Source organism: Scleropages formosus, chromosome 14 (assembly GCF_900964775.1).
Source record: "Scleropages formosus chromosome 14, fSclFor1.1, whole genome shotgun sequence".
NCBI classification, from domain to species: domain Eukaryota; kingdom Metazoa; phylum Chordata; class Actinopteri; order Osteoglossiformes; family Osteoglossidae; genus Scleropages; species Scleropages formosus.
Window position 1 is genome coordinate 26,057,646 of NC_041819.1, and position 23,269 is coordinate 26,080,914.

General features: G+C 53.7%; 1 protein-coding gene across 6 annotated transcripts in view; it reads left to right on the forward strand.

Moving 5' to 3' along the window:
• lrch1 (leucine-rich repeats and calponin homology (CH) domain containing 1) overlaps nucleotides 1-23,269 on the forward strand; it is a 36,598-nt gene that overhangs the window by 5,545 nt on the left and 7,784 nt on the right. For 3 of the 6 annotated variants that reach the window (XM_029257715.1, XM_029257716.1, XM_029257712.1), the window contains exons 2-17: nucleotides 2,745-2,889; nucleotides 6,291-6,417; nucleotides 7,063-7,168; nucleotides 9,821-9,957; nucleotides 10,045-10,178; nucleotides 10,580-10,667; nucleotides 11,749-11,854; nucleotides 12,817-12,917; nucleotides 13,929-13,996; nucleotides 14,136-14,222; nucleotides 14,847-14,924; nucleotides 15,049-15,085; nucleotides 16,379-16,495; nucleotides 18,326-18,373; nucleotides 18,457-18,526; nucleotides 20,763-20,873. In XM_029257715.1, coding sequence (XP_029113548.1) covers nucleotides 2,745-2,889; nucleotides 6,291-6,417; nucleotides 7,063-7,168; nucleotides 9,821-9,957; nucleotides 10,045-10,178; nucleotides 10,580-10,667; nucleotides 11,749-11,854; nucleotides 12,817-12,917; nucleotides 13,929-13,996; nucleotides 14,136-14,222; nucleotides 14,847-14,924; nucleotides 15,049-15,085; nucleotides 16,379-16,495; nucleotides 18,326-18,373; nucleotides 18,457-18,526; nucleotides 20,763-20,873 — 1,560 coding nt within the window. The remainder of the gene's footprint in view (nucleotides 1-2,744; nucleotides 2,890-6,290; nucleotides 6,418-7,062; nucleotides 7,169-9,820; nucleotides 9,958-10,044; nucleotides 10,179-10,579; nucleotides 10,668-11,748; nucleotides 11,855-12,816; nucleotides 12,918-13,928; nucleotides 13,997-14,135; nucleotides 14,223-14,846; nucleotides 14,925-15,048; nucleotides 15,086-16,378; nucleotides 16,496-18,325; nucleotides 18,374-18,456; nucleotides 18,527-20,762; nucleotides 20,874-23,269) is intronic. The other 3 variants (XM_029257717.1, XM_029257713.1, XM_029257714.1) reach the window with 2 other exon arrangements.

The window sequence follows — 23,269 nt, forward strand, 5'->3', positions numbered from 1 at the left end:
TCACTCTCTCTCACACACACACACACACACACACACACACTTGCGTGCACTCAGGTCTTCCTCGAGCGGTGATACCACACAATGGGGCCACATGGAAGCACAGTGTCCCTTGCTCTGTAAATTACTGCAGTTTTCTTGTTTAAGCTCCTCCTCCACTTTAGCTCCACCCACTTGTCCAGAGCCCCGCCCACGCGGCTGACGTGTCGTCTGGTTCCCCCTTGTCATCGTTTCCTGTTCCCCACCTGCTCTGTGTCCTCTGTTACTCTGGGCCGCGACCCACTACCTGGTGGAGCGTGGTGTGGTTCGACCCACCCCGGGGCTCTTGGTCCTGACCCGCTCTGGGGCCTTGGCTCCCTCTGCATGCTTTGGCCTGAGATAAGAGGAAGTAGAAATGCACAGGCGAGTCCAAGGCTGAACTCGTCGCCCCCTGTCTAAAACGGTCCGCAACGCGTGCGTTTCGGTTCGAAGCCCGGTGTGCCGTGGGCGCGAGCGCCGTCATTCAGGCCGCGCTCTCAGCAGCCGGAGCGTGACGGTGGCCGTCCCGCGGCTCCGTGGAGCGCTGCCCGGGGTCTCTGAGGGGCGTCTCCACCCGCGCCGCTCGGTTGTGGGTTCTGACCGCGTGTGAGCGTTCGTCCCGCTGCTGTAATGACGGCGATCGTCGTATAGATCGGTTACTGTGCGGCGCGCGCGCTCGGTCACCCGGAGTCACGCGGCGGATCCCAGCGAGACGGGAGGGCTGCCGCACGGCATTGTGGGACAGAGCCGGTCCTCCCAGCCGCTCCGTTTCCCAGCGCGGCCTTTTTTAGCCTCCAACCCTGTGATTGTGGCCCGGCCTTCCGGGGCGGGGGCCCGGCTCTATAGGGGGCGCTGCTGCAGCGAAGGGGACCGCCGGGGGGAGGGGAGGCGGGGGGCTCCCTCAAGCAGAGCTGGTAGGAAAGTCAGTTTTTGTAAACAAAGGAAAAGTGCAAAAAACATATTTTGCTGCCAACTTTCGTGTGTTTTCTCCATTAAAGAGAGCGCCAGTGAGGTGTGTGTGTGTGTGTGTGTGTGTGTGTGTCTGAGAGCTGACTCTTCACATTCCTCTGGGTCTGGTAGCCTGGGAACGGGTGCTGTGTGTATGCAACTGTGCCTGTTTGTGCGCGTGTGTGTGTGCGTGTGTGTGCGCGCGCACTCAATGTGGCCGCTGTTCTTCTGGATGCTGTGAGTGGGATTAACACATTAGCGTGTTTGGATCTGTAGGAATCCCCGATCAACCCCGATACAGTGAGAAGGCGCTCATCGAGGACTGTGTGTGTGCCCATGCGTGCGTGCATGACTGAATGCTGGTGCCTGCCAAGCAACAAATAAAAAAAGAAAAAAAACTGACTGTTAAATGTGTACAGAGATCTGGTTTGAAACTGAGCTCTGTGTGCGTGTGTGTGTGTGCGCGCTCTCGGGAATCGCTGACATACCGTGTGGCAGGAGGATGGGGAGGTCGCAGTGTGTCAGGCCACACATCTCTGTCTAGTACATTAAAACACGAAAGGTTAATCGTCTGGTCCCTGGACATGTGGGAGTCGCGCTGAGTCAGCAGGTAACCACACACCCACACACACACCCACACACACACACACACACACACCGCGTGAACATACTGAATCCTCGACTTGCAAACAGCTGGTGGCAGAAGGCTGTTCGTAACTCAAGTTGTTCATAAGTCCACGAACAAACGAGAGGTCGGTGTCGCGGTGTGCGACACGGCGGAAGAGCAGAGCAGAGCGGACGGCAAGCGCTGAAAACGAGCCCGATCCGTTCCGTCCCGCCGCTCCTCTTCAGTAGGGATGCTCTTCGCTGCCACCTGTTGGCGCGGAGGGTGAACGCAGAGCAGTGAAGGTGATGTTGATTAGAATATGCAAACTGGAGAATTTGCATGAATTTGCATTAATAACACGACGGTTTGGAAGAGGAAGAGCCGGTGCTTTAACTATCGTTACTGTTCGCAAACGGTGTCGTGTCGCGGCCTCGTGAGGCGAGGGGCCGCTTCTCGACTCGTCGCCTCCGGGGGCGGTCAGCGCGCCCCCTGCTGGTCCCATCGCTCTGTAGCGTTTGAGGAACGTTGTAGGAACGCTGCGGGAACGTTACGATGAGCCCACGCGGCCTTTCGGGGGCGCTGCCGTCGCCTCGCTTGGGTTCATCAAAGTTCTCGTTTGCCGCCCAGTAGGGGGCGCCGCCGAGGTGGCGAAATGGGATTTTCTTTGTCCTTCACTTTGCCGCCTGGTTCCTGCCGCTATGACGTCACACGTGAAGCGCGACTTCCCCGCGACAGGTTTCCGCCGTCTCTGCGCCAGGACAACTCGCCGGCCGGCCGTCTCTCGGGAAGCGCGTTTATCCTGGATCGCCATGGAGACGAGGGCGGCCCTCTTTTCTTCGGGGGTGCGCCACCCGGTGGCAGACGCGCGTAAGAGCCGGCGGTGGTGGGAGGGACCTTGCGCCTCGAGAGCTCGGCCGCAGTGACGGCGCCCCCCGCTGCAGCGCGTGGGTTTTAAACCAGTCTTTCTCTCCCGTGTGTCCTGAAAATGAGGTGTGGCTGGTAACACACTGAGGCTACGCTGTCCTTATGCAGGTACTCCGGTTCTATAAAAAGAAAAAAAAAAAAAACTATTTGCATGAACAAATTGGTAACAATGAAGTGTTGTGTTGTTTATGAAAATACTATGTTATGCGTCAAAATCAAGTGTGTTTGTCGCCCCCCCCCCCCCACCCAGACTTGTCCAAGAACCGCCTGGCAGACGTCCCCATGGAGGTGTGTCACTTTGTTTCTTTGGAAACCTTGAACCTTTACCACAACTGCATCAGGACCGTACCGGAGGCCATCGTCAGCCTGCAGTCACTCACATCCTTGAACCTGAGGTAAGAGCGCACGCACACACACGCGCGGAATCATGCCCCCTGTCCCCACCCAGGGATAGATAGAGTTGGATTTCAAGGAGGAGCAGGAGGAGCATCCTCCCCTTTTCCATAACATCCCTGAGCCTGGAACCAAGAATGTATTTGGTCTAGATGTAGAGAGTTTCAGCTGGGCTTGGGCGGGGGTGGAGCAAAGGGGTGGGGCTGTTGAGTGTTTCAGGGGTCTGGGGGAGGAGCCAGGAAACGGTTCTGCTCGCCCCGCAGGTGTGTGACGTCAAACGGACCCTCCAGGCTCCACGATCTATTATGCTTCATCTCCGCTGCTTGGAAGGGATGATGTCACCACCCACCTCCTGTTTCTTGGAAAAGGCTGACTGCGTGTGTGTGTGTCTGTGTGTGTGTCTGTGTGTGTGTCTGTGTGTGTGTGTGTGTGTGTGTGTTTGTTGGGATTTGCTGTTTGTGGTGGGGTGTGTGTGGGTGACTTTGAGACTTTGAATACCCTGTGTGTGCGTGTGTTTGTGCGCCCTTACATAAGTGTTCAGAGAGGGTGGTGCTGGCAGCGGGAGGAATTCGGAAATATGCGGTACATTCGGAGCCGCTTGTCCCCCGAAGGCCGGGTGCCAAGAGGGCCCGACTGACCGGGTCGGGAACGGTCCTGCCCTGCCGTGCGACCGCAGGCTCCCGTCTCGTACGGCTCCTGGAATCCACCGCTTGTTTTGAGCGGCGAGTGGGCCGCGGCTGCCGGACCCTGCGTGGGCGGTCATGATTTGCGGTCGAGATTAACTCTTGGCCCAGCTTCCTGTGCCTGAGCGTGCCCCATTTTCGGTCGGTTGCGAGTCGAGAAGCAAAGGGCTGCTGGGATACTGCTGCGGGTGGGCTCTCTGCACCATGGTCTCTCGTGGAAACTGCATCATGGGCGGAGCACGACGGAAGCTCCCTACACCTGCTGAGCATATCTTACCTGCTGCGGGGGTGGGGCATCCTGAGCAGTGGGTAGGGTTTCTTGTTTGGTGGGCGGGGTTTTCTTGGACGGCATGGGTGGAGTTTTGCGGGCAGTGGGCGGAGTTTTCCGGGTAGGGGGCGGAGTTCCCTCGACTATGGGCGGAGTTTTTTTGGGCAGCGCACTGGGGTGAACGCTTGATCGATCCTTTTCGTGTCACGGTTGTGTCCATTTGTCCCTTGACAGGAGCTGTGTGGTTCTGGGTTTGGACCAGCAGGATTAACCGGACCGGGTTCAGTCGCTCGGCCGCAGATCCGTCCATCCGCTGGTGTGTCGTAGCCGCACGCTTTGTACAGTCGTGTCCGTGCCGGTTCCGCTTTGCCACGCGAGATGTTTTTAGCGTCGGTGTCGTGACCGTGCAGTTTGGCACTGTTCACACAAGCGGTTCGGTGAAAAAGGGGGAGTGTGTGTGCGAGTGTTTCATCGCTCTGGAATGCAACCCCCCCCGGCTGCAGCTCGGTTATGAAGTCTCGGGTAGTTTCAGACACTGGGATGCTGGATCGTCGTGACAACGTCGATTGCGGTTCCAGCCGAAGCTGGAAACGTGGACCGGCGGCCGCGGCGCATTGAGACCACGTGGGACTCGCTGTTGAACCTGTCTGGGTCCTGAGGTGCGAGGAGACCAGCCGATCTAGTTTCCGTCCTTTTTAGAGAGACTTGGAGCAAAACGGCACGATGGCGAGGGGCCCGACGTGTCCCTCGGCGCCGCTGCCTGGCGGTCGCTGGGAATTTAATCATTTTTCATTTCCGTTTTTTTTTTTCCACTTTCGCTCCACTTTTTTTCAGTCTCTGGACCCGCATACGAAGGCTTCTGGTGCAGGATCGTGCATCAGCTAATTAACGTGGTCCGCACTCAGAGTAGAAATGAGTCGCGGCGGTGGGCGGAGCCATAAGGCAAGGTTGAGGTTCGGACTGTCCCGCACGTGACTCCCCACACACAAGTACGCCGGCTGCTCCCCATCGGATGTGACCAGTCAGTCTAGTTCTTTTAATGCTTCCAGCGAGACGCTTTGCCCCGGACAGTCATGACAACCGTTTCATTCTCTCATGAGGGTCCCTCCCCCATGGCGAACCGTTTGCCCAGGGGTGGGATGTCACTGAAGACTCTTCGTTGTCTCTTCGGAGTTTATTTTTGTTTGTCTGCTGTTTATGGCCTTCCTCGTGGGGCCTGGGAGGGTGCTGAGGGTCAGAATGCGCAGCGGAAGTTCTGCGGTGGGGGTCTCGGCCTGTCCGCGCTCACCCTACCCAGCATGCCTTGCTCACTGCTAACTTCCAAAAGTTTGTTTTCTTGGTACTCACCCCTCTGCCCTTGGTGACTTGGGTCTGAACTGCAAGTTTTATTTTTTCAGACTGTAGCCATAAAGTCTGAGGTTATTAAAGGAGTTTTGTACTAATAATAGTAATGATGATGACGATAATAATAATAATAGTTCTGAACTCTGAAATCCACCGTGAAGTGGAAACGCGTGTACACAAGGTTGGGTACCAGCTGTCCAGCCACTTTGAGGGGCTGTCCGCTGTTTCGGGTACAACTTGTGGCTGATGGCACCAGAAGCTCTGGAATGCACCTGAAAGACTGGTGAAAGTTCCGGAATGCAGGGCGGCACATCGAAGATCCTCCGCTGGCCCAGTTTTGCCGGCCGACTCGCTTTCGTTATCTGCGCTAAAAAGGAAGTGTGAGCTCAGCAGCAGTTCTGCTGTTTGTTTATTTTACACAGCCGGGTTTTTACTGTAAGTTTGCTAAGTTTCCCTGCACTGTTTCATATTTCATACATAGGAGTTACGTGAAATTTACATTTAGCTGATGCTTTTCTCCAAAGCGACTCAGTGTTAAGGCTACAATTATTTATTTACCCATTTATACTGCTGGAGCGGTTTAGGGTAAATGCCTTGCTCAAGGGTACTGCAGCTGGAGGTGGGGATCGAACCTGCGGCCTTTGGGTCCAAAACAGTAGCTCCAACCGCTATGTTACCTACTGTCCCCAGGAAGCTGCCGGTACTTTCTGAGCTCAGGGGAGATGGGGTCGGATCCCTCTGTCGATCAGCCTGGTTGTCTTCGGGGTTAGAGCCTTTCTGGGCTTATTTGCTCAATTATCTGCCAGCTGAGGACTGTCGGCACGTTTCACCCGGGCCGGTTTTACTGCCTCTGTTGCATTGTGGGTGACGACATGGGTTTAGGTTACTGTGAGCGTAGGGTTGGGTGCAGGACCAGTGCCCTCCAGAGACGGAGAGAGGAATCACCTGTGACAACATGGAGCGTAGACCGTACCGTTGTTCCGGGGGGGTCGAGGTGAGCGGAGCGACTGGGCATCAGTCCGTCTCAGGCCTGTGTGCGTGTGTGCGTGTGTGCATGTCCTGGGTTCAAAGCTCTCAGGCCTCTTTGTGTGTGTGTGTGTCTCTACAGCCGGAACCAGCTGTCGGTGCTGCCGCCCTGCGTGTGCAGTCTGCCCCTGCGCGTCCTCAACGCCAGCAACAACAAGCTGAGCTCCCTCCCCGAAGCCATCGGCCAGCTGAGCAGCCTCATGGAGCTGGTGCGTGCGTGTGCGTGCGCGTGCGTGCGCGCACATCTTTGCGTTTCCGTGATTCTTGAATATCTTCACCTGAGTTTCCATGGCAACGGGGCCGGAGTGTGACCGTGTTCCCGCGTCGTGGTTCAATCTCGAGTCTCGGAGAGGCAGGAAAGCATAGCTCAGCGCTCCGCTTCCTGTCCGAGCCGCAGCCCCTCGCCGCTCCGGGGGGGTTCCAGCTCGGTGCCAGCTCAGCGCAAGGAAGTGGGTGGGGGGGAAGGGGTCCGCAAGAGTATGCGAACAAAGGGGGCACAATCAGAAGAGCACTTCGAAACAAGGGCGGCTGAGGAGATCTGTGAGAGGCGGGGCAGAGGTCAGGGGCTGCACGCAGTGACTCCGCCCCCACGCGTTAACGTACCTGCATGGCGGTCCAAGCAGTTCAGGGGACTGACACCTTTACAGAGGAGACGGTGCCAGTGAACCTGCATCCTTCTGGTGCGCCTCTCTAGGTCCCTTAACCACAGCGCCCCCTGTGGCCCAGCGTGTCCACCGGAAATGATCGGCTTCTTAACAACGTTCTAGTCTAGTGGGTTTTGTGGCCCTGGGGTTCGGAGTGTGGCCGTGACCCCTGTGATACCCCCCCCCCCCCCCCCACACACGTCTCTGCAGGATGTTAGCTGCAACGAGCTCACGGCGCTTCCGCGGCACATCGGCCATCTCCGGGCCCTCAGGGAGCTCAACGTGAGGAGGAACCTGCTCTGCGTTCTTCCGGAAGGTGGGTGATCAGCAGAATAGTGGTAGCGTGTTCCGGGGGGGGCCGGGGGAGGTTATAACAGGGCTTAACAACTGCCTTTCGTCACTTTTGCTGAAATATTGTAAGACATTGAAGTTCTGCTTTTTATAAATACACCCATTTCTTGTTTTAATGGGGTTAATTTGGGTCGTGAAATCATCATATTGTGCAAGTTCCCTTTTGGGAGGGGTGGGGGTCGAATGACCGCTATTTCTTATGGGGAAAAATGTATCACCTGAAATAAAGTACCAAAATGAAAGATATCTCATGTATGACAGTGACAACGCTGTGATTTGTAAAAATTTGTCACAAAATAGTTTCTAGCTTGGCTTCCGATGGTATATTTTCATGCACTTATTATGAATAACCACTCTTCTGCCGTGTCCGGCGTCTGTCCGTGTTCTCTTGTCTCTCTGTCTCATTCCATCCCTGCTTTGGGACATCAGGCCTCAACCAGTCGTGTCCATCTGTCCCTCTGCTCGCGTGACACTCATCTCCTTCAGCTCAGATGTTAGAGTCCTTCTCCAAGTAGTTCTTGTCCTCCCCTGTTTTCTCTTTCATATTTTGTTGCTTTTTATCACAGAGAACCCCCCTCATCCGCAGTTTCAGTTATCGCGGTCTGAGAGTATTAGTTGGAAAATTCCAGAAAGAAACAATTGATAAGTTAGAGATCGGGTGCCGTTCTGAGTAGCGTGATGAAATGTCACGCCGTCCCGTCTGTGACGCGAATCATCCTTTTGTGCAGCGTATCCACGCTGTGTCCGCTACTCATCCGTTCGTCCCTTAGTAGCATCTCCGTTACATTTACATTCATTTATTTATCCTCTGTGTAGTGTTATGAGCCCACACACCATATTCACCGCGGTTACTTACACTGCTAGATACGCTACTTACACTGGGTCACTCATCCATACATCAGTGGAACACACACACACTCACTCTGTCACTCACACACTATGGGGGGAACTTGAACAGCATGTCTTTGGAGTGTGGGCGGAAACCAGAGCACCCGGAGCAAACCCACGCAGACACAAGGAGAACGTGCAAACTCCGCACAGACCGAGTGGGGATCGAGCCCACGTCTTCTTGCACCACCCAGGTGCTGTGAGACAGCAGTGCCACTCGCCGTGCCACCGCGCCGCTCGGTTATCAGATCGACAGTCGCCGCATCGCAGTGCTTGTGTTCGAATAACCCTTTTTTATTTTTATTTTAAATAAATAAAAAAAAAAAAAAAAAAAATCATTCTTTAAAAAATCAATACTTAGGAGGAGCTGGACGTTGCGTTCGAAGCTGTGAGGCTCTCACTTTGAAGAAGCGCTTCGCTGGTGAGCGCTCGATCCGCCTGCTTCCACTGGGATTAAAACCTGCGCCGCTCTTCACTAAAGGCTCCTCTGCAGCAGGTGTGGAGCGCAGCATGTGTGCTCACCTGCCTCAGAGTTTTTAATTTTAAATTAGTTTACATTAATTTTAATATTTTGACTTCGCTTTGAGCTGGCTGTAGGGCGGGACTGCGGGGAAGCTCACCGAAATGCTTGGACGACAGGGTGAGAGGACTCCGTTCAGCAAGGAGAAATATGTCCGGCGGCGTCGGACAAAAAACGAGTACTTCGCCGCCGGTGGAGCGGCTAACCCTGCACTTTGACCTTTGACCTCCGTGGCTATTTGCGTTAATGTCGCCAGGTGGTGTCGCAGGCTATCCGGATGAGAGCCGCGTGGACGTTGGACCGTTACTGTCGTCGTCGTCCTCTCGTGGGCGTGGGGTGTACGGCGCCTCGGCCCCGGCGCGGTCGCCGAGCTGTCGGCGGTCTTTCCGCCTCAAGGAGACGGGCTTTAAAAATCGAGAACGTCGGGGGCTCGTTTGAAACTTTGTGCGAGTTCTGACCTCGAAAACTGGTTTTGTCTTAATGCAATTAACCGAAAAACGGCACCGGCGGCTCATCTGCGTTATTTTTACACGCGTCTCGGGTGGTTCGGGCGGTTCGTGCGCCGAGTCACGTGACTCTTTACGGCAGGACTTTGAGATGAAGTTCGATCGAGAGTCGTCGTCCCGGAGACGAGATATCGGCCTTGGGCGTGTAAAATGCCGTCCGGTGGGGAGATCGGTCTCTGGGGTGTACCTGTATCACGGCCGGCAGGTGGCGCAGTGGTCAGAGCCAAAAGATCCTGGTTAAGAATGACCCAGCTCTATAAGTGGGTAAATCCATGTAAAGTTATTTGTCCGACAGCGTAATTCTCCTTAGTGAAAAGTGTCAGATGGATGAATAAATGTGGTCCGGAGGTTCGCTAACCGCCATGCCGTCCTTCGGGAGACCCCACGCACACCCTCTGCACGCCGGGCTTTGAGACGGCACCCAGGCACTGCTTCAGCAGGGGCTGAGGAGGAGGAGGAGGAGGAAGATGATCTCCCATGCGGGGCTCTTTATTCCCAGAATAGACTGACCTTTAAGTTCCTTCCCCTGCAGAAGCGTCCGCCTGTACAGCAGGACGCTGTACTCTGGTTCGAAGACCCTTTCCTCCCCTGCTGTCTGACAGCGGACACCTGTCGTGGACCGTCGTGACGGTCGTCTCCAAGGAGACCGAACTTTAGGTTGAATCTGTGACCGTTGACCCTCGACCCCTCCCGTGTCCCGCAGACCTGTCCGAGCTCCCGCTGGTGAAGTTCGACTTGTCCTGCAACAAGGTGTCCACCATCCCGCCTTGCTACAGGAAGATGGCGCAGCTACAGTGTTTGCAGCTGGAGAACAATCCCCTGCAGAGCCCACCTGCTCAGGTTTGTGTGTGTGTGTTCGCGCGTATATGGGGTCGGATTCACCTGCCCCGTTTGCGACTCCCGCCCGTTTTTCTGTCCCGCCCGCAGATCTGCATCAAGGGCAAGGTGCACATATTCAAGTACCTGAGCATAGAGGCGTGCCGCGGCGACAAGGTGCCCGAGTCGCTCTACCTGCCCGCCATCAACGAGCGCTTCAATCTGCTGCGACCGGCTGCCAGCAGGTGAGCGACCGAGCGGCCGTTCCCGATCGACCGCAGCCCGCAGAGCTTCCGATTCCCAACGTGGCGCTCCGCCCCCATCGGAGGCTCGGGTGTCGATCAAACCGTCACATCCAATCGGACCGGCTGCCGCTGTGACTGGGCCCCACCCCCCCTTTTACTTGACAAAAAAGCCCTGTCGTGTCTTAGGCTGTGTGTGTGTGAGTGTGTGAGATGGTATTAGAATCCCACTCTCTGGAGACCCCAGTCTGTAGGACTCCTCTCGTGCAGCACACCGGCAGTCGAGTGGAGGTGAGCGAAGGCGGAGGAGCTCAGAGAGCGAGACACCTGTCGTACCTCCAGCCCTTCGGCACCCAGTCGGTCTGGCTGACCCATAATCCTCTGCTCTGCCCCTCTCTACGCAGCATCGAGGACATCGACCAGAATAAGAAGCAGGACACAGACTCTGGAGTTGGCAGTGACAATGGGGACAAACGGCTGTCGACCACAGAGGTAGGCGAGCGCCTTGTGTGTGTGTGTGTGTGTGTGTGTGTGTGTGTGTGTGTGTTCATCTAACTGTACCTTTAGGATCCACTGCATTCTTCCACACACACACACACCATGCAAGAAACTCCAGCATCTTCTGCCCCAGTGAGGTCCGGTCCCCTCCATCTGTGTGGCTGTGAATGGACTCCCCGCTCGGTGATGTCATCGTTCCGGGTCATTCTGTTAGCGCTGCTTGATCTTTGGCTCGTTAAGCCCGTGAAAATTCGATACGAGAAACGGGAGATCCTTCGGCGCGACGCTCTGCGCGTTCTCGCGAAGCCGCGGTTCTATAACTGAACCCCGAATAGAGCGGTCTGTGTGATGGCGGTTAAAAGAGTTTAAGGGTTACATAGTAACGAATGACATCATTCAGAAAAGGAATGATGTAATTTGATAAAACCAGGGAGCTCTTCGTAACACCTGCATACATATGGCTTTACAGTCCCTGCAGCAGCATTTGTCTAAAGCCGTAACGCCGGTTCCTTCTGCTCTGAGCCTTCGAGTTCCGAATTTTCAAAGATACAAACCTTTTCCGCTTTATTTTCAATTCCACTTGTTTCCACGATCCGTTCTCAGAACCGTTTGTAATCGTGCAGGTGCAACCTCCTTTTACCCTCCAAGGCGACGGGTCACAGCGAGGAGCCCCCGAACGGAGCGGGAGTGTTGGGCCGCGTTGATTCAACTCACTTCCAATGTGTTTATAGCTTGTGTGTGGTGTTCCTGAGTGTCTGAACGGTGCGCGTGTTTATGGAAAGAATTAATTTTCTTTGTTACAGCACAAATTTAATAAAATGTTGTGCTTTTATTACCTAGGTTTTATTGATTGCGACTTAATTGCGAAATTTACTTTTGAGTTACGAACAAAACGAGTTACAAACACACCCCCGGTCCCAGTTCTGTTAGTCAGTGACTCCTGGGTCTCTCCCTCCCCCCGACACGGTGTTTGTGCCAGTGTGATACCGCAGTCGGCGTGGTAAAACTGACGTCCCGCAGAGCCGATGACTTCCGATGACCGCGACTCACTCGAGGATCCTCTGTGTCGCTGCAGCCCTCGGACGAGGACAGCCTGAGTCTGAGCGTCCCCATGTCCCACATCACCGAGGAGGAGGGGCTGAGCAAGGACGACTCGAGCGAGCACATCGGCGCCCTGCCAGGTACGGCCGCTTGCCTCGTTCGCGCGTGTCAGGGACTCGACCCCAAAACGTGCCGTTCGCGCTCAGCAACGGGACCCCGGTCTGAACAGCATCCTTGAATGTGTGAAATGTCCCAGTGGCTCAGCGCAAACGGGAAGCGTGGATGCCAGAACAGGAAGTCCACGTCAAAGCCACGCTCTGATCGGCTGCGGTTCCCTTCCAGTCGCGTGACCCGGTGGGGAACGTGAATGGGGCGGAGCCAGATCGGGGCACCGGGTGCCGCTAACTCGGGACATTTGCATAACGGACAGTTTTCCGCAGCGAAGGTGAACAGGTGACTTAAAAACGCTTTTTGAATCCGAAATGTCGATTTGGCAGCCAAGCCCCCCGAGAGCCTCGACTAGTCCTCTGTTACTAGTCTTTTTATAACCAGTTCTGTGTTGATTTTCGGGTCAAAATAATGAGGCAGAGCACAGTAAAGCTCTTTATTTCTTTTATCTGATGCTTTCCTTCAGAGTGACTTATAGGGGGGAGCAGCTTACCTTGTTCTTTGTTTATAGAGCTGGGTAATTTTTTACTGCATTGAGGCAGGTAAGTACCTTGAGCAAATATACTACAGAAAATGCGATTCGAACCCGTGTCTTTTGAGTTCACAGGCGACGACTCCAACTGCTGCACCACCCACTGCCCTAATTTCTGATGTCACACAGCGAGTGTGTGAACTGCTCCATTAAGGGTCTATTAAATAAATCACTGTGGACCCCCCTATGCGGGGGGGCAGTTTTTATTAGAACTGAAACTCTCCGTAGGGAGAGGGGGGGGGGGGGGACTTTCTGTGTTTCCAGGCCATCGGATCCAGTTTAACCATGAGGTGCCGTTCGGGAGGTGTCCCGGCCCCTTTTGGCTCCGCCCCTTCCTCACGTAATCGCCGTGCTGCCCCCTGCAGGTTCGTTCACCTCCTTGTCCCTCCCTCTCCCCCGCAGTGGACCCCCGCGTGGACGCCGTCGGGCTCCTCCGGAGCGGCAGCACCGAGTTTGGGTACGGTGACCCGGCGCTGAGCGAGCAGTTCGTCGGCTACATCAAGGCGAGTGCGTGCGTGCGTGGAAGCACACGCTTCCCACCTCTGTGCCACCTCTCTGCCCGCTCGCTGGCGTGACCTGAATATGGAATGTGTGTCCGTGTGCCTGAAATATTGATGGGAACAACGCAGAGCGGTGAATTATTCAGGAGAAGGTATTGAGGCCCGACAGGCGCCCGCTGTTAGCATGCGGAAGGGGTGGGGCTGTGGGCGGAGCCTGGAGCCACACCCTCTACCTGACCAATCGGTGACTCCCTCTTTTCCCCGAAAAAACCCAAGTTCAACAATAAAGTCAAGTGGGGCACAGTCTGAACCTTTTTTTGAGAAGGATCGCTGCAATAATGCAGGTTTGGGGGGGAAAAAAATCTCCGCCTTCAGTTTTTGTCGAGAGCAATTTTGCCCTCGTAGTACAACACAGTGCTGTAATAAACCGACGCCGATGCATGTTTAAAAAGAATTTTAAAGAGCACAACCTTCAGACATAAATACCGAAGCCGCAAAATTTAAAAATGAGCACAACTCATCCCGCTCTTGTGTTAAAAAGTATCGTAGTACTCAGCATTTTAATACCGCGGTTATCCCAAAGGAGCAGTTGGAGAGATCCACAGTAAATTCTCTGTGTAGTCATGGTAACAGCTTCTCTGTACTCTGGGGGGGGTGGTGGTGATGATATGGATGCTCTCTAGGTTTGGGGTGAAGATGCTCTTAGTCGCTCGTCCGTTGAGCACCGCAGCGCCCCTCGTGGACCCCAGCGGCGGGTGCCGGTGACAGCTGGGGGAGCAGAGGGGGAGGGGTGCCCGGGGACACAATGGGCAGAGGAGAGAGGGAGGGGAGTTGTACCACTCTGTTTGCTGCTCGCATCAGCACATCTGTGGGGTGAAGAGCTGAGCAGCGGGGGGGGCGGGGCCTCACAGGCACCCCGCTTGCTCCGATTGGCTCCAGAGCAGGGCTGAGCATCACGTCCAGCCAATGGCGGCTGGCGCCGTCGAAGCTAACGATGCGCTCCTGCTCCCCCAGGACCGAACGGCAGACTTCGACGAACCCCTCAGGATAGAGGAGGACCCCGCCTGGGCACTCGACCACACGTGTGTATCTCTCTCTCTCTGCGTCACACACTCCTCTCGAGCCAGCCCTGCCTTCGTGTGTTTATATTGCTGACCTTAAATAACCCCACACACACAGCACTGACCTTGGATAAACACCTGATGTGAGCTGTTCCTACAGGTCAAAGGTCAGGGCCAGCAAGGAGATCCACATTGACATGATCAACCAGCTGAAGGAGGCAGTCGAGCTCCTGCAGGATCCACACAGGTAAGAGGGCGTGGCTGTGTGCTGGCCTTGCACAGCTCTGCGTGTGTGTGTGTGTGTGTGTGTGTGTGTGTGTGAGAGAGAGACAGACAATGTGTTTTGTGTTTAGTTTGTAGAAAGATTTCCACGTGAAGTTTGTCTTACTGGATGCCTGGCAAATACCCCCTCTCCCCCAGCCTTGATGAGGGCGCTCAGGGGGTGTGTGTGTGTCTGGTCTGTGTTTCATTTACTGCTTTATGGCCTACAGATGTGTGTGTTCTTAGGACTGCCTGTATAATTATATTTGTTGGTTTAATTGGTGTTTTTATTAAAGAATTGTATCCTGATGGTCGCTTCTTTCATTTATTTTTTTGTCTGACAATTTTAAATTTGACATTTGAAGGAACTGCGCTTTTATGTAATTTTAGTTGCGGTTCTAATGTGGAACTGATTAACTTTATTGAATAAAGTAATTTGGGGAGAAAAAACATTTGCGTGCGTGTGTGTGTCTGCAATATACTGTGCATGGAGTCTGATCTGAGGCAAATTAGCAGTTTTAACTGTGTGTGTGTGTGTGTGTGTGTGTGTGTGTGTGTGTGTGTGTGTGTCTGTCAATGCCACCCACTCTTCCACGGCCAACCCCCGCAGGGTGAACATGGAGTCGGCAGAGCTCTCAGAAGTTCAGCTGTACCCGGTGGAGATGGTCATGGTGGAGGAGTCTTTCAAGTAAGGTTGCTTTAAGCTGTGCATTGTGGATAATTTGATGGAACCCCTCTCCCTCCGCCTGCCCCCAGGCAGAGGGTGTCTCTGCTAGCGTGACCGTACCTCATCCGCACGTCTCTCTCCGCAGCGGCCAGGACTCCGAGGACGGACAGACCACCCCTAAGGTAGAGCAGCCGGCTCCCTCTCCCCGTGGCAGCGGCGTAACCCCCCGAGTGTGTGTCGGGTTGTGTTGGGGCTCGCGTTCCTTCCTGCACGCGCACGTAAACGTGCCGTCGATAGCAGGGGTCCTCACGCACCGGGTCTCCATTGTGGCAGCCAGACAACCAGAGTGTGCGATGATACTCGCATTGGGCCCCCTTGACGCTATGAAAAGCCATAACCGGGGTGCGTATTTCTGTTCGCGCACCGGCACGCCCCCAGCGGCCGGCCCTCGACGACCGGCATCCTTCCTCAACCTCCAGGCTGCCGAAGGACACATCCGGCATTTGTGCGTTGCGGTGTAGAGTGCATTGTTTCAAAGCCACTGATGGATGAAGCTTCTGCCGCTCTGCCGAAAACTTATTGAAAAATTGTGATGGTTGCCGCCATACACACGATACCGAATCGGTGTATGTCTGCATATGGAATGTATTTGAGTAGTTGGTTAACATAACTAACATAACTAATGTATCAGTTTCTTAGACAGTTTACCCCCTTACACACCAGGGTGATTTTTTTTAATGTATCGGCTCAGGTTTAATACCTTGATCAAGGGTATTGCAGCAGGAAGGGTATTCGAACCCCTGGACCTTTCGACTGCAGGGCAACAGAGCCAAGCACGTCGCAACTCGCTGCGTTTGCCAAGTTGTCTTCACGTTTTCCTGATTGTTTGAACCGGAGTGTGTTTCCAGTGACGTTATTTAGAACCTGTGTGTTTTGCCATCAGGAAAATTGTACTTTTTTTCTAGAGATGAGAGAATCCTGGTAGTTTGAATGGATTGACTTTGATTTTTAGGGAAACGCCAATCTTGGCATTTTTGGTGTGAACGTTTCTTTGCCAACCGAGGGAACATGGTTAGCGTGAAAGAGGGCGAAGAGGCTTCTGATATTTGCCGTGTTGTCGAAAGCAGTGCGGAGATTCTTCCCGTTTCTGCTTGTTATGACTTAGTGCTACGTTGGATGTCGTGACATGCTACGTAGTTTGGTGGTTCAGGTGCTGTGAAGATCTGTAGTTGGTAGGCAGTGAAATGAAAGTTCTGATAAATGCCTTGCTGTAGAACATAGCAGTTGATGGCTGTGATGTGTTGTGGAATGGAGCTTCTAATGGTTTCTGTGGAGTGAGGGTCCCGATGGTCGCTGTGTTGTGGAATGAAGGTCCTGTGATGGTTGCTGTGGAATGAAGGTTCTGATGGTTGCTCTGGAATGAGGGTCCCGATGGCTGCTTTGGAATGAAGGTTCTCATGGTTACTGTGTTGTAGAGCGAGAGCTCTGATGGAGGGCTTGAATTCCAGAAGAAGAGGGAATTGATTCTAGAGAGGACCAGACTTGAAGCCCGTCTTGCATGCCAGGAATTTGAAAGACAAGTATCACAGCAGGTAACGGACCAACTTCCCCCACATTCCATACTGCATTATAATTTCGACACCCATCTTCATCTTGTGCTGTGTTTGTGGGGCACAGTGACATCCTGCTATCAGCTGTCTAACCTGTGACCTTCGACCCATCATTGACTGCAGTGACAAGCATCTAATGTCCACTGATTTGTGCAGTTTGGATGAGTATGAGAAGTATGTGTTGTGGCTCATGTGACCTTGGTTTTGAAGTGCACGACTGTTTGTTTTATATTCTATGCTGAGCTTCTAGCCATAGTTGGTGTGTGATCTTCCGGATGGACAGTGTGTGCATGTCTAGTGTCGTTTCATCCCCTCATTGGTGCATCTGATCTCCTCAGTGTTCATCAGATGGGTGACTGAGGGTGGGGAGGTCCCAGGCGAAAGGCATCCTCTGCTCTCATGATATTCTGTTTTTCTCCAGAAATAGCTTGTATGATCACCTTTGTATGTCCACTTTCAGACTTCTCATATAGTGTGTGTATGCTTATAATATGTATGTCAATGTTTATGTTCAGGTTCAGATGTAGCATACATATAAATATTAATGTATTGCTCTTTTAGCTTTGGCTGATGGGCTGAGTCACATGGACACTTGTGTACCTGAATGTGTGAGTAGCATCAGTTGCACAGCTGGCACACAACAAGTTAAGAGTCCTGGAGCCCAGGCACCAGCCAGCTGGTTGACTAGTTGAAGAATTCATGAAACACGTGATTTTAAAGCAAGTTGAATGGACTCCACGGTAGCTCTTGTCGAGGAAGTGTCTTTGGCATGGTGCTGGGGTCATCGGTGGCATGGCTTAGGTTCTTGATTTCGTTGCTAACATGATGTGAATCCTTGGGTCATTGGTGACATGGTATGGGTCCTAGAGTTATCGTTAACACAGCGTGGATCCTCGAGTCATCCCTGGCACGATACCGGTCCTAGAGTCGTCACTGGGATGGCACGGGCTCTCGGGTTGTCTCTTGCACTGATCAGACCCTCATTGTTGACGGCACATTACAGGTCCCAGTACAGCCTTAGTTGGCATGACGGGGGTTCTTGAACCATCGCCGGTAGGATCAGAGGCTTAGTTTTGTTGCTGCCGTGGCACGGGTATTTGGGTCGTCACTATCGTGGCACTTGTCTTGGAGTCATTGTTAGCCTGCAAAGGTCCTCAAGATATTGGTGGCACAGACATGAGTCCTAGAGTTGTCATCACTGGTACGACACAGGTTCTATAGTCATTGCTGGCACAACATTATTCCTTGGGTCATTGGTAGCACGGTGCACGTCCTTGTTATTGCTACCATGCCAAGGATCTTTCAGTTGTTGTTAGCATGGAGTGGGTCTTCAGGCAGTAGATAGACGGCACCCTCTTGTATATCACAGAAGCACGTGGAGGGGTTTCAACTTCCAACAATACAGAGAGAAGTTGAGTCGTAGGGGCACTCAAGGATTGGGTTATCTTTAGCACGGTGCAGAGCTTCACCAGCGTGGCACAAATGTTAGTCATCGCTCACACGACAACAGTCCTCAATATGTCGGTGGGACAGCACGAGTCCTGAAGTTGTTGCTGGAATGACGCGGGTCCTCCACTCACTGCTAGCATGCCAAGGGTCCTGGAGTTAGTGATGTTGCATGGAGTGGCCTGAAGTATTGGCTCACCCAGTATGGCTGTGTGTTGGGGCACATGGAAGAGTCTCCACTTCCCAGAATGCAGAGGGGACTGGACTCATAGAGGTACCCAAGGGTTAGCAGTGGCCTAGCAGAAAAATATGCACATACAGAGAAACAAAGTGTAAACGTTGTTTTTGGGTCTCCGTCTTCCACAGAGCCAGTTCGGTGAGCAAGGCGAGGGGCATCGGGACCACGTAGATGGGGTGAGTCTATTGAACTCCATGAAGATGCGTCTGCTGTGCTAGGTGGCTGTTTGGGTGTCTGAAGTTTCTTTGGGACCACTCAGGAGGAAGACAGAAGTTCGGCCTCGTCCACGCCGGTGAACTCGCCTCCCTTTGGGCTGAAGCCAAGATCAGGTATGTGGAGTTCCGGCGCTTCAGCAGAATGGTGTAAGCTGGCAGGGGCCTCTGGCTTTGGGTTTGAGGCCCCACTGTTGGGGTTGCTTGTTCTCTGTTGCGCTCACACTTCGCAAAGCCCACTGGAGAGCCACACTCGCCGGGTGGGCCATGTCTGCGAGCTACCGGTGTAACGCAGGAGGAACTAGTGGAAAATTCTGGTCAAGTCAGTTGACTGTAGTTGGGGAAGGGTGGAGTAATGCCTATCTGTGTCTGCCGTCCTTTCCCCAATCACCAAAAGACCTGCCTCTGTTCAAGGAACTGTCCCCTCCACCTCCTCACCCTGACCTTCACCCCACCCTCATCGTTGGCACTACCCAGAGATTTCGGGAGGTGAAAACCAGAGCTCTGGCCTCGCAGTGGGGAGCGACAGAGGAGCCTTTATGGAAACATTGTTTTCAGAAGGATCTTTCTCCTCAAACAATCCCTTGCTGGAGAAGAGAAGGCCTTTGTTTTTAGAGCAGCTGAAGGCGCCTTTTTGCGCTGAATTCCTCCCACCCCCCCACCTCGTCGCCGGGCTCACCTCCAGAAGATAAACACGTCCTCAATTCTGGAGACGAGTTTCGGCCTTAGTTGCCGGTCATGTCATGCCCCCCCCCCACTACCAGGATTCCATCAGCCCCTCCTCCTTTGGCCAATCGGGACGTTGGTTCCGCCTCACGTTTCCAGTGCCGTTGAGCCGCAGCAGCAGCAGTTTGGCTATCCAGCTGACTCGCAATGTTCTCTCAACGTTCTCGCAACGTTGGCGTAACATCGTGCAGAACGCTGGGTCTAGGATGATGTGCGCCAAGAAACGGCACCCAAGGCACCCAGACACCGTAGGAGACTCTCCGAGGATTTGCATGGTGCTCCTAGTCTGGAAAGTGTTTGTCAGTCCCTCTGGGGACAGTTTCCATAGATACTGACAAAATGTTCCATCATGCAAATGAATTCAGTGATAGGTTGAGTCCCACATCTCCCTTTTTTTCACCGACCGTCTGGAAAAGAAAAATGTGTCGAACTTGTACGCTTATCTCTCCTTAACTGGTCCCAGTTCGCACTTGACAAAGGATCGAATTTTGAAAAACCATATAATGAAATAATGACTTATTTCTTATGGGGGCCAAATTTAATTTGTCCAAAGGCCACCCCAAGTTGACACCAAAATCACTTTCGGTGATGCCGAAGGAAAATATATATAAATTATATGTAAGAAAAGACTTAAAGTAAACTGACTGTGACGGTGAATTTGAGGAGAGGAAGGCTATGTGTCACATTGAAGTAAATAAATCTCTAGAAAATTAAAGCCCAAAGGTGTAAAATAGGACACAAACGTGAGTACGCGAGCAAGACGGAAAGAAGAGTACTGGAATGCAGCTGAGAGCGTGGGTACACACTTCCCACAATGCAGTGCACCAGTCTCTCGCACAGCCGCTGGACACGGTTCAAAATGTATAATTTCATAGCGCCAGACTGAATGTGTGAGACGACACATGAAATTGTGGACTAATTAGTGGTATTAATTAGTGGAGTACTGGCTATGTGGGAAAAGTGGTGGTTTGGAGCCCAAATAATGGAAGACGAGAGTATAGCTCACTCTGTGCCCGTATCGCTCGGGAATGTTAGAAATGAAGTTCTAGGGAATGGTCAGTTACTACGGACACGTGCTGGTGATCTTGATCTGTGGAAGAGCCAGGGTGCGGTTTCGCGTGGAAGCAGATCTACAAGAAGTAGAGCTGGCTAATGTACAAACATGCAGCAGCTACTATGTTGGATGTAGATCTAGAGGGACTAGAGAGGCTTATGCTCTTGCAGCAGCCACTGTATTAATTGTAGCATTAACAGCTAACATTAACAGCATGTCATGGAAAATCGGTCTGGAATTGCACTAACGTTGTTGTTTTTATTCCCCGTGTCTGTTTTGTTCCTTTGCCTTCTCTTCGGTGTCCTCCTCTCGCTCCTCTTTGTGCTGTTCTCTCTTCCTTTGCGCATGTCTGTTCTCACGGTGTCGCTCGATCGCACCCCTTTGTGCAAACGCTCGTGCCCACAAACTGCTGCTGCCTCCCCTCTCCCTTTCCCACTGACTGTCTTGGAAAAAAAAAAAATCAATTTGGCTTCCTGTTTATTTTGGGGGATCCGGCGGTCCCTACTTGTTCTGCTCCGCCCACCTGCCTTGCTCCGCCCACCTGTCCCGCTCCTCCCTCCTCTGTCCCTTCAGACCCGACCTCTTGCTGTCCCGCTCCGCCCTGTCTCCGCCCCCTCACACAGGCCCCCCCTGCTGGTAGAGACACCCCCGCTAGTCCAGATGAAGGAGGCATGCAGATCAGTGGTAGGTCCCCCCTCTCGACCGTTGCGTCCCGTCCGAGTCGGCTGCGGTGCCGTGCGCGTCGACGGAAACGCCGCGTTCGGCCTCTGTGTGCTGTGGTCCTGTTGCGGTCCAGAAAAAGCGGTCTCCTCAGAGCCTCCATGTAGTGGTGCCAGTGTGGGTTCGAAGCCCTGCAGAACGAGTGAGCGGTCGGTCCCTGCGGACTCGACCAGAGAGCGGCCTGGTAGCTGAGGGTGTCGCTGGGCTGCGATACGGCAGCCTAACGGATCCTTTGTGGAAACTTGTCCGGCAGGAGAAGGTGCTGTGATGCCGAGACCCCTTGAGAAGATTTGCATTTGAGGGATGGGGCTGGGGGGGGGCATGGTTTGGAGTCCAACGCTGCGCCCAGCGGTCGAGCGGAAGCCCGCAGGCGTCCGCCGCCACCGTCCGCTCCGTGGCCCTTTCAGCAGCGGCGAGTTATTTATAACCTTTATATTTTGGGCCGTAGATAATGGTCCCTGGGAGAACGCGGGATTTCCAGCGGAATGGAAAGAGGCGGAGGAGGCGGCCGGCGGCACGGTTGGAGTTCCCCTCCGGCGTTTCCTCTCGAACCCTGAGGAGCGACAAAAACGGACCTTTTCCTTCCCGGCGACGGAAAACGATCCGCAAAGCGGCACGTGACGGTCACAGCTGCGGGAGCGGGACACCGATCCTGTCGATCTCCGATTACCGTGGTAAAGGGTGGTCTGTTGGGGTGAGGACCGGCGAGCGGTCCGTGTTCGAGGGTGTCTTCCTCAGGCCCTCGACCACCTCCGCCGCCAGCGACCGTTTCAGTGCGGTGGCGTCCCTTCGTGTCCGGTGAGACAGCTTCACGTGAGGAGTTTTGGACATGAGGGCAGAACGGAGACCCACAGAGCTCTGTTCCGTGTAAAGCAGCTGGGAGACGGGAACCACGCGCGTCCTCCCGCATCAGCCCGGTCGGGCAGGGTGCGCTGGGATGCGGAAGGAGCCGGAAAGGGTCCCGCTAGCAGTAGAGTACTGGAAAGAGGGCGGCCGACCCCTTTTCCCGGGCTGTCGGTGAGCCGAGGGTCCGCGGCGCAGCGGAGGCTTGGCTCCAGCACGCGGTGTCGCGGTTCGGTAAAGTCCGCTTTCGACCCCAAAGGCGCGCGGTCCAGGCGACCATTCCGGGGTGATGGATGAAAAGGGTGCTGGAGGTTCCTGTCCACCTCCTGACCTTGTTTTACACCCGCATTCATTCATTTACGTGTCGCTTTGCTCCAAAGCAACTTGCCGAGCTCCGCTCTTACATTGATTTACCCGTTTGTACCGCTGGGTCTTCTTGTGGGAGGCGGAAGGGAAGTCAACTCCCCTCGGTCTGCGGGCCACTGCTGGGGGTGCAGTTGTCCTCTGGGGACACCTGTCCCCCCCCCCGAGAAGGCCCACAGCTCGTCTCTTGAGTGGCTTCCAACCTTTTTTGGACCAGAACCGCCCTTTTTTAATTGTATACATTTCAAAAACATTCTTAAAGCACTCCAGCTGGACTCACTTCGCACATCGCAAGCAGGGCGACGTGGTCCACTTCCTCTCTCCTGGAGCTCCCACGTGTCCCGTACGGTCACTCGCTGTACACGCGTGGCAGACGCATGAGCCTGTAAATGTGACATTTACATTTATTCATTTATTCTTTTATCTGCTGCTTTTCTCCAAAGCAAATTGCAATGTTAATGTACCTTCTATTATTTACCGACTTCTACAGATGGGTAATTTTACTGGATTGTAGTGGGTAATTTTGGGGAAAGATGGGGATTCACCAGGTAATTTTACAATTTAGGGTAAGTACCTTACTCAAGGGTACTACAGCTGGAGGTGAGATTGGAGCCGACAACCTTGGGGTCCAAAGGCAGCAGGATATGTGTCGTGTTACCTGCAGTGGCTCCTCTTCATCAAGCGGATTTTTCATTCATTTTCACTGGCTTCTCCGAGGGTCCCGGTATTAATTGTAAATCGAGAAATGTGGACAGATTGATTGCGTTCGGCACTAAATCGCATTGCACGTAGTAATTTTTCCCAGGTTCTCCGTCCAGGGCAACGCGCCCGGACGGCGCCGTAACACATCCGTGTCGGGGATCGGGTCTGCGTTCCGCCCGCCGCCTCGGCCGCGTGGCGGGACGCTCTCCTGCCGGATTATCTTCACGTGACGCGAAGAGCAGGAAATGGCTAGAGCATGAGCAGAAGAGAGACATAGATGATTTTTTTATGTTTGCTTATTACATCATGGGGGGGGATCGTCAGCCCATAAAAGCACTCAGCTGGACCGCTGACCTTATAACTACTGACCTCAAAAATACCACCGCAATAATTTCATGCTGTTACCCCCCTCCCAGCTTCCTTTAATCTGATGACAACATCCTGTCCATAAC